This window comes from Gekko japonicus, unplaced genomic scaffold (genome assembly GCF_001447785.1).
Source record: "Gekko japonicus isolate JY-2015 unplaced genomic scaffold, Gekko_japonicus_V1.1 scaffold2135, whole genome shotgun sequence".
Taxonomy (NCBI): Eukaryota; Metazoa; Chordata; class Lepidosauria; order Squamata; family Gekkonidae; genus Gekko; species Gekko japonicus.
This window is the reverse complement of record NW_015174902.1, coordinates 153,513-164,698: the sequence shown is the minus strand read 5'-3', so window position 1 is coordinate 164,698 and position 11,186 is coordinate 153,513. Positions and strand designations below refer to the sequence as shown.

At 40.6% G+C, this 11,186-nt stretch overlaps 1 protein-coding gene across 1 annotated transcript in view; it reads left to right on the top strand.

The window, feature by feature from the left end:
• The first annotated feature begins 247 nt into the window (after nt 1–247).
• Nucleotides 248–11,186, top strand: part of DMXL1 (Dmx like 1) — a 157,746-nt gene continuing 146,807 nt past the window's right edge. Inside the window, exon 1 of the mRNA XM_015424996.1 lies at nt 248–446. Coding sequence (XP_015280482.1) covers nt 360–446 — 87 coding nt within the window. The 5' untranslated portion in view covers nt 248–359. The remainder of the gene's footprint in view (nt 447–11,186) is intronic.

The following is an 11,186-nucleotide window of genomic DNA, read 5'->3' as shown; positions in this document are numbered from 1 at the left end:
AAAGGGAGGGGGGGAAGAGAAGAATGAAGTGGTTGGGCGAAAAGAAAGACATCATGGTTCCGTAGTTCTCGCGAGGATTCAGTTCACAAGCTGTTAACCAGCTGAGAGGGGCTGAGGGTCGGCAGGAGAGAGAGGGAACGCGCGCATCCTCCTGCGCGTACTCGCCACAGGAACGCCGGCGACGTCGTCTCTGCCTACGAGGGAGGTGCTTGAGAAGAGACCCCTCCCCACGTTATGTGCCGCCGCCGCCGCCTCCTCCTCCTGCGGGACTAACAGCGGCCGCGCGGCTGCCTCAGTTTCGCCCTGTCCGCGGTGGCGTTGGCTGGCCTGTGCCCGAGCAGGCAGGCGAGAGCCCCGCCATGAACCTGCACCAGGTGCTGACGGGGGCCGTCAACCCCGGGGACAACTGCTTCTCCGTGGGAAGCGTCGGAGGGCATCCCTTCACGGTGAGCGAGTCTTCTTGCCGGCTCCTCTCAGCTTCCTTCTCTCACCTCGGCACTGCTTCGCCGCACGCCTCATTTCCCCCTCCACTCTCCTCAAGGTCCGACCATGCCGCGATGTCCGTGTCTGTTGTCCCACTTGGGGCACGGCTTGGCCTCGGCTAACGAAGAGCCGGGCGGCTGACCAGGCGGGCGGGCAAGCGGTGTGCGTCAGGGATGGAACTGGTGGAGGGGGACCGGCTGGCTGGGCAGGTGCCTTGTTGAGACAGACACATAGAATCCATCTGTTCCACCAGAGTCGAGCCCTTGTTGGTAATAATAATAAAAATATGAGGTCAGACCGTCGGTTTCGTTGTGCCGCGCCAGGTGAAGGCTTCAACTCCCGCCCCTTCCTCTTCTTTCTTTCCCCCACCTTCGTCCCGGCACCATTTCTGCTGCTCTGCACTGCTAAAACAATTCTTTTGGACGCTAATCGACCACATAAGAACTGAGGTTAATTTCAAAGAGAGGGACGATGGGGTTTAAATTCGCCTTCATTTTATAACTCTTAATCCCAGCTGCAAAAGAAAGGGGGCCGTCAACTCTTATTACAGTTTTCTTTTTAGGCCGAGCATTCGGACAGGTTCAGAAGCTCAGTTCTAGCTTATATTGAGCCCTAGGTATGTAGGAAGTTGTCAGTGTATGCTACTGGCCATTCTGTAACCATCCTTGTGGCCATGGGCAGCGTCTTTAGAGCCTTGCTTTTATTCTTGATTTTTAATAATGCTTGTTCTGTTTATCTGTGTGCTAGAATCTGATACATCATTTAGAACTGAGTTTGTGTATCCAAAGACAAAATGCTTGAAAATTAACTTTGTGATTTGTGTCATGAAATATCCCATACTTGCATAAAAACGAGTGTCTGGCACTAACACCAAGACTTAAAGGAATTTTCTATATAACAGATAGAGATTTTTAAAATCATTTTATAGCTGATGGTATTTATGATAGTACACCATACTTACATTATCTTTAAAAATTGTCATTTTTAAATTATTTCTGATGGGAATTTTCAATATAGATAACATTTACTCCCTATATTTAAAAGCTATCAAATAGTGAAGCAACTAGCTATTTTTCTAGATAATAAACACTTAGGAAAGACTTCAGAGTTCTCATGTATTCCAGGAGAGTTCTGTTTGTTTTACTTGTCATTGCTTTATATAATCTGTTTTTAGATTATCCTTTGTTTTAGTATAATTGTATGTTTTCATTGCCCATCTATATGTTACCTGTGCCACTTTATTGTAATTTGTGTTTGCCATATTATTTTTGTGATGTTTGAAACTGTATAACTACAGTGTTGCATTCAAGACATCCTTGTTCTGGCTTGCTGGATGGGCGCTCTAGATTCCAGACTTAACCAGTTATTTCGTGGTGTATTTTGATCAGTTCTGTAACATTTCTCTTTTAATAATAGATTGTACAACACCTAAAAAGTGAATGGTTACCCAAGCTGATCTTAAAACATAGCTGTTATTCTCAGATTTTTAGGAGCTTAAAAGTTTCACTGAAGTGAATAGATCATAAACATTAAATTAAATTAAAATTGCACCGTATTACATTGCTAAATGTGTTCAAGGTAGTGTTGGCATGTGTCTTATTTAAAAATATGTGTAGATCCTCAATAGTTGTTGTTGCTATTTTAGATTTTTGAATCGACCAATCCCTGCTACTGCAGAGCTCTGGGCAATGTACAATAATCATAAAAACATCAACAAGATAAAAAACAAACAGCATTAACACATTTTAAGGGAGCGAATACATTTTTTAAAAAGTTGTCTCTTAATGCTGTTTCTCTTCTGAAATGTGACTTTGTGTAATAGAGGTTCATGCAATGTAGGGGCAAGCTAGAAGAAATGGTTTCTTTTCATGTGTCCACGGTAGTTAAACAGTTGCCCTGTTCGTGTTAGTGAATGGGCATCTTGTTGATCACACATTCATCTGTACATACGTTGAATGTATTCAACACACATATAAAGAAAAATCAAATGTAATGCTGTTTCTCTTCTGAAATGTGACTTCGTGTAATTCATGCAATGTAGGGGCAAGCTAGAAGAAATGGTTTCTTTTCATGTGTCCACGGTAGTTATACAGTTGCCCTGTTCGTGTTAGTGAATGGGCATCTTGTTGATCACACATTCATCTGTACATACGTTGAATGTATTCAACACACATATAAAGAAAAATCAAATGTACACTGTGGCCACAGTCACACAAGAGGATTAGGGCCGGGAGAGGGACAGAATGGGGGTGGAGCAAACGGGTGCGATCCCACCGCAACATCTGGGAAGCGTACCGTGTCCGTCCCGATCCGGCCCTTCCAGCAATAATCCGCACCAAAAAAGAACCACCTACTGAGGTGGTTCTTGTCGAACGGCCACAGCAACGCCGACCGTGGGATCGCCGGCGTGTTCTTTCGCCGGCGCATCACCGGCTCCTCGCCGAACTGCACATGCTCTGACATGCGCAGTTCAGCAGACTCCCGTACCTTTCTCCCCGTCTCCCCGGCATCTGATCGTGCCGGGGAGCAAATGCACAGCAGCTCACGGGATCTGTATGATCCCGTTGCCGCGTGCCTATTTAGGTGTGGCTTTTAAAAGCCGCACTTTGGCTGTCCCTTTCTTCCCTCGTGTGGCAGGGGCCTGTGACAGTCTGTCTCACGGGTTGTACATGAAGGAGACTTAGAACATTAATTTCTCTTAATTGGTTGTTCCAAGCCCTTTTTTTGCCCTTCTCAGTTCCAGTACTAGAGATAGCCTAAGAAATGAGACACTGCAGGGAAGTAAAGCACAAAAGAGGAGGAAGGCTCTGCCCTGTCACCTGCATATACCATATACAGGTAAAGACTGCCCCACTTCCTCTATGTTTGGACATATGATGTCTGCATTGGCCTTTTATATACTACAGACTTTGCATGCTTGTTTGTGTAATATTTTTCACAGAGAGCTTAAGAAGCATAGTCTGTAAAAAAAATGTGGAAAACTGTGTGAAAGTCATTTTAAACTTTTCATGCATGCATACAAGTGGAGGAGGACAAAGGTTATGGCTCAGTGTTAGAGCCTTTGCTTAACATGCCGAAGCCCTGGCATTTCCAGTTTTAAAGGATCAGGTAGGGGGTGATGTGAAATACCTCTGCTTGACATTATGGAGACCTAATGCCAATCTGAGTAGACACTATTGAGCTTGATGGACCAGTAGTCTAGACTTTAAATACTGGATAATATGACTTTGTTCCAGTGACTGTTATGGGAATCAGCAATACATACTGGTGATGATGAGCCTTTTTCAGGACTATTGCTGAATAGACATTTATGCAGATGAGACTGGAAAAATGTTGCTTGGCTTACAGGGTTCACAGAAGAAATTTATAAAATTATTAACAAGAGATACTCTTTTCTGTATTGATACAGAATGTACTTAATCCAATTTGATGTACACAATATTTATTGCTTCTGAAAATTTGTAAGAAAGGCAGCCTTTGGGTAGTGATTTACAGCATATGCTGCCACAGTTATTATGGCCTGTTCTATGCCATACTGACAACCCAAGCAGGAATTGCATTGATGAGGGCAACTCTGAGCTGTTTAATTTATACTTTGGGCTGGTTTTCATTGAAGCTGTGCTACAAATTTTAGTACCACAAAGCTCAAAGACCCATCCTGAATTTTTGATGCACCTGAAAATCGCAAGTAATGCATAATATCTGGAAGTGACTTTTGTGGGCACAGAATGAAGCTGTTTTCACAGAAAATTCTATGTCATTCTAGGTAGGAGTTGTTTAATTTGTGTTTAATCCATTGCTTAGATCTGTACCTCCCTGTTTCTGGGCCACTGTGCAAAATGCTTTTGGAGTCTGGGTGGAAAGGGACAGTAGGTAGTAAGAAAAAGATTACAGCTGGTTTTCTACATTGTATTCTGAGTACTTAACCCTCATTTCTAAGCTTTGGCAAAACTGAAACAGTGGTTATGTGACATTTAAGCATACATGGATCAGAACAGAACAGTCTGCACTATAAGAATATGTGTGTATGTGTTTAAAACAAGCAAACCATACAGCCAAAAGCTAAAAAAGCAATTTAAGGATAAAAATGGGAGCCTTTTCCTGAACTAGAGTAGTTTCCCGAATATTTATGAAGATTGCTTTCACTTTCCAAGTCTAGGCATAGAACCTGCTTTGCACTGTAAAACAGAAGTAGGATGGCATCTTAAAGATTAACGTTTATTTTAGCACGAGATTTTGTTAGTCAGAGCTCACTTCCTCAGTGCTTTATACTGTGGCAGACTACTGGACTAGTACCAAGCTCCAGGTCTCATGCAGAAGATTTTTCATAGTTCTAATACCCTGAGTCTCTTCACCTAGAGATGCTAGGACTTGAAGGAGGACTTTGTGCATGCAGTAATGTAGGGGACTTTCCCCCCTCCATGTTTTACTATGGCATCATCAAATAAAATTCTTGTTTATCAGTGTTTGACTGGTTCTTCCTAGTTCTAAAAATGAAAGAGTAAGCATAAGTACTGTTGACTAAATAGTCCAAGAACATCGTAATGTCAACATTAACTGCTTGTTGGAGTTGCTGTGCTGAGGTGATTACATCACAAATAGCTTAAGGCATTTTTACTGTAGAGGTGACTTGGAAGAGCTTTTCTTTACTTGCTGAAAGTTCATCTCCTTCTTTCCACCTTGTTTCCATCTTATACAGCCAATGAATAAGCAAGTGAATACAAGACAATTACTGCATGGAATTAGTTAAAAATTAGTTTCCATATTGCCACCATTGACATTTTGGGGGGAGGCGATGTTGGAGGTGGTCTTTGCAACAATAATACAATATTTTTGAATGATATTTATTGATATTAGAGACAACATAAACAATGGATTCTTAAAAAAAAGGGATATCTCTGCTCTGGACAACAACACATTCAGTCACGTTACTAAGAATCTATATAGACATCTAAACATTCTTTTCTAACCATCTGTAAAATGAAGCTTCATTGTTAAGTTATCCAGTTCTGCTATTTCTGTAATTTTAACTATAAATTCCTTTCCAGACAGTGTATCTTCATGCTTCCAGTATTTTGCGAACAGCATCCTAGTTGCCGTAAGTGGGTAATCAGGTGTACATCTACCTTCTTGAGGTTGTCAGGCATAATATTTAACAAGAATATCCCAGGATCAAATGGAATTGGCTTCTTAATTATCTGAACAATGATATCATGGATCACTTTCCAAAATCTTCACGTTTTGATACAAGTCCACCAGGCATGGAAATAAGTCCCCTTTTCAGCTTTACATTTCCAACATCTGTCTGAAAGGTGGGTTTTTTTAAGGGATTTATATCCCGCCCTTCCAAGCGGCCCAGGGTGGCTATCAAACAGCTATTGCCGGGTTAAATAGATAAAATACAATAAAACAATATTACACATCCACAATAAAATTAATAACAATATTTAAGGTGCTCTATTATGCTGTATATAAATCCCCAAGATGGACAGTAATCCCAATTCAACAGCCAGCTTTATTAAATAGCGAGGGCTCCAGCAGTGACGTTCTCCCCGCTTCCGCCAGGCGTCACATATCCCCCATAATAGGGGTAAATGATGAAACAGTACCACGGTGGTGGAATAGTGGCGGTGGTGGCTCCTACTCAAAAGCCTGGCGGAAGAGCTCCGTCTTGCAGGCCCTGCAGAACTGCACAAGGTCCCGAAGGGCCCGGATCTCCCCTGGGAGCTCATTCCACCAGGTAGGAGCTGCCACTGAAAATGCCCTGGCCCTATTATGGGCAAACTTAACATCTCGGGGGCCTGGAACGTCCAGGAGGTAGAGACTCCCTGATCATAGTGCTCTTGAGGGAACATACGGGAAGAGGCGGTCCCTTAGGTAGGCCGGACCCCGGCCATTCAGGGCTTTAAAGGTCAGGATAACATCGTGCTAATACTGCTGGGGTTAAATGCCAGCGGTGAAACATTTTAAGAAGATTTTCTTTCATAAAAGTTGCTTTCATCCTTCTCATATTTTGCCACATTTTTTCCCATTTGACCAATTCAATAATATGCCCTACATTTCTAGCCCAAGTTATCATTGAAGATTTAACTTCTTCATCTTGCATTTTTTGGTCCAATTATTATATTATTTTTATAATACAATATTTTTAATAATATTGTAAAGGAAGGCCACCTTCAACATCTCTTCCCCCCAGTATGTCAGTGGTGGGAAAGTGGAAGATGATTACCTTTGATTATTTTTTTCCAGGCAGCTCTGCAGTTTAGACACCAAAGCTGTAACATTACAGATAGGTTGTACATCGAGTTGCTAGAAAAAAGTTTGAATAAACTTCTGACTTAATATTTTCAGAGGTAGAGCAGTGATTGTTTCTTTGCCCTGGTGGGTCTGATATGACCTGAGATCATCTTTGCACCTAGCACAGTATAACCTAATTAAGGATACTGTTTTATCTATTCTAATTTGGGGTTTACTTCTCAGAAGGTAAGCATAGGATCAGGCTGCATGCCGGAGCTCCTTTTCTTTCTGTTTTAGACTGATGCAAAACTACACACTTTGGCTTTTTCATGTCTAGCAAGCAACACCCCCTGTTTCTTTTTGTTTTTTTCTCAGTACATCTAGTGTGAAGCCAATTCTGGTGAATGCAAGACAAACTACCGTACTTGCTCCTTTGTGATGTTTTAATTGGTTCTCTTAAATGTATTGTGCTACTGTTGCTTTTGATTTCCCCCCCAGATGAACTAACATGACTGCCTGCATATTTTGATTGATTTCTGTGGTGTTTATCATACCAAATGGGCTTTTAATTCCTGCAACTTTTGTAAAACGTCAGCAGTGACAAAACATTTAAATTCTCAGTCATCAGGGTCAATATTTTAAGAGCCAGTATAACATTGCTAGGTAATAGCTTGTGGATAGGTGGAGAAAATACCAGAATTTTTAGTCCCTTGCACCACATTTTTAGCATTTGAGGTTTTACTACTTTGGCTAGGTAAGTCATACTCCTTGTGACTACATCCCATAGTGAATTAAAGTGTATTGGAGGCATTTCCATTCTGATGCATCTCATTTCAAACATGTGATTGCAATCAGTAATTAAAAGTTTATTTCTGTAGTTGCTTTTTGATGACCTAGTCCTAAACAAAACACTTTGTTGCACGTCATTCATTGGCCCAGGTGGAGTCTGCTTAGTTTTACAGTACAAGACCCTCCAGCCTTTCTGTGGAGTTTAGCTTTATGGTTCTCTGTACTGTAGTGAGCTAACTTCATGCTATTGTTGAGGAGCGAGTACATGTTGTTAAATAAAAGACAGTGTAGTGATCATTTGAGGAAAATTCTGTGTTTGGGGAATAATGTTGAATTTGGTGTCTAATAGGTTTCTATTAAACCTAAGGACATCTTTACGAAATTAGGTTTGGGTTCTTTGTTAAATGTGTTCAATGAACAAGTCATTGTCCTGCAGAATATATGTGTATATAGGTTAGACATAGTGATATATATGCATGTAACGGATACATTTTCAAGACTTTTAACAGAATGAGAAATAAACATGAGACGTTTTGGCTTGCGGGGTTGGCAATTTTTGAAATTTGGTATGTACTGTCATTGTTATACCTGTACATCAACATGTTAGCTGCTTAGCCTGGCACTTCCTGTACACAATGGTATTTTAACATGCACAAAAACTGTTCAGGAATTATTTATATTTGACTTGGACTCTGGTTGCAAAGTTGGCTTTTGGTTCTTGAAAGTTATTTATTTATTTTTCATATTTGTATCCTGCCCATCCCAAAAACGGGCTCAGGGCGGGTCACATCATCTTCCAACAATACAATAAGTTTAAAAGCACAATATAAACATTTCAAATCAATAGTTATAGCTACTGGTGAAAGTTCCAACCCATTAGTACAGATGGATATGGCCGGTTGATGATAGATGGATGGCCGGCAGGTAGGAGACAGCAACCTCGGGGAGGCCATACGTGGATGCCCGCTGCCTCAACCAAAAGCCTGGCAGAACAGCTCCATATTTCAGGACCTGTGGAACTGAGTAAGATCCCACAGGGCCCTGATCTCGATGGGGAGCATGTTCCACCAGGTGGGGGCCAGGGCAGAGAAGGCCCTGGTCAAGGCTAGATGGGTGTCTTTTAGGCCAGGGACCGGCAGGTGTGTTGATTATTAGAGTGTAAAGCTCTTCAAGGCGTATGCGGGAAAAGGTGGTCCCTTATGTATGTTGGAAAGTTATGTCCCTTAGTTATGTTGGGAAGTTAATGCCAGGTTGATCTTAAATAAAACCACTGTAATCCAGAAACTGATTCTGAGTGCAGAGCATGACCTGGTTTGTATTCTTAAAATGTGGTTGGATAAATCCACAGGTCCTGCCTTAGTACAACTTTCTCAAGCACTCAGTACAGAATCTGCATAGGATAGAAGGGTGATGAGGTGGAGCAGATGTGATCTATAAAGAGTCTGTCTTTCTTACCAGGTGGCTGGGAGGCAACAGGCTGAGTAGGAAGAAAGAGGTTAGGTGAATCCCATTTGGTTATAAGCAGTTAGGTTTAGATAGGGCTCTTGCTTCCATCCACATTCAAAGAGTGATAGACAAGTGCTGATACAGGTGGTTGGTGAAGCAAAAGGACTAGTTCAGCATAAGCCATATTTATGGGCATATGGGTCCCTGCAGCAGTCTTTCAGTTCATGTGCAGTAATAATGATTTGTTTTTTAGTTATAAGTCATAGCCAATTTAGTGGTTACAGAACATAATAAATTATCATGACAGTAAATGCAGCTTACAATGGGTGGTGCAGTCTCTTCCAATGAGAGAATGAGAGAACCGATGTGGCAGTGGTAAACCAGAACTCCAAGGACTGAACTATATCCTGAACACACTATTTCTTCCTCACAGCTGAGTCAGGCTGGTTGGTAGAACCTCTGAACAAATGCCTGATAGGGTTCCAGAATCCATCCAGATTTCTGTGTATGCCAACTAACATAGTTTTTTCACTGAAGTATGTGAGGGAACAAAATAACGCAGTCAAGCAGTTCTTTAAGCAATTTGATTGAGTATGTAATAGTTGCTTTTCATTAACAGTGAATTCAGCACAACAGTTCATGTGATTTTTTAAAAAATGTTTGTATACCAGCTTGCTTTCTGTTACTGAATCCTCATTTCATTGATTATATAAAGAAAACACAATCCTTGAATACTGGTAATTGTTCATGATTGTTGTAAACAACCAAAAGAGCAAGTTGTATTGCATTATTAGGCCATGATAATTGTCCTGTTAGAATAGTTCAGGTAAAGCAGCCTGTTCTCAGTAGTGGCCAGTTAAATGCCCTGGCAAACCCACAGGCAGATCATAAGCAAATATAGCTCCTCACCTCTCGTCCATAGCATCTGGTAATCAGAAGTATGGTGTATCTGGATATTAGAATTTCATTTTTAGCTATTTTTTTAGCAGCTAAAAGCTGCTAGTTATTAACATTCTTTTTCTTTGTAGTTTTTTTTCTCTTTTTTCCCCCTCATTAACATTTTATTGGTAGGATTAAAACAATACAACAAATATAACAATAAAAATATACATAAAGGTCATAAGAACAGTTATACATTCAAACCAACACACTAATTACAAAAAAAAGTAAGCTTTAAAGAATGATACATTCTTCAATAAATCTTTGAACAAAATAACTTATTTTAGCCTTAGTTTTTAACAGCAGAATGACATGCAACATATGTTGCATAAAATGAAACTTCTGGCAAGTTGTTAAACACTGGCCAATTTGGAAAGCATTATTTGAAATCCAAAGCTTGACATCTGCTTTATTTTATATTATATAATTTTTTGCATTTGTTCAGTGGCAGTGTGTGTTTATGAAATCATGTGAAGTGAATGTGATTGGATAAATCAGGTTATCACTTGTTGAATCTGAATAAACACATTACATATAAAGTGACATTTTTCATGTTAGCAGCACAGAAGTTCAGCTTTAGTGGGTCCAGGACAGTGAAGTGGATTATCACATTGATTCTTTCATTTAGAGTTGTAAATTGACCTCTTTTTTTCGTTCTTTTTTCTTTTTCTTTTTTGATTGGGCAAGCACAGTTTAGTGCTTTTCTGTTTATCTGAGGATCATTGTGCAAATGGTAGCCATAATAGCACAATTGGTATTACTAGTCGTTTAATGCAGTCAAATGACATTGTATAAATGTATTATAAAGTAACCCATTCCTTAAAGGATTTAATAAATGTTAAGGAACTTCTTGCTGTTTGTTTAATGTACCCTGTGTTGCTGCTGCTGTTCAATTAGTAGTACTCCTTCAGCATATGTGTGTGATCATGTCTCTCTAAGTTCATCGTGTCTCACTTCTGTTCAATGTCAACATTGGTACTTCCCGGCTTTGATGCCTCCCTGGCGGTTCTAAATACAATAAAGTATACTTTGCACAGTGATGTAGTGCAAGAAAAATATACTTCTGTCTTGAGGGGGAAGGACATTCTGATACTCTTGGGTTCCTCTTCCCACAATCCCTGGATGCAGGAAATTGATTTCACTTTCCATCTCTGCCTGAAAGAGCAGTGGATTCAGAGAGCTCCTGAGATTTTCCTTTAAGGAGCTCCTTTGGTTGCACTTTGTTTTTCTCTTTCCACTTGTGTGCCTTTCCCTTTGTTTAAAAAACAAACAAAATCTTCTGGCCTCATCTT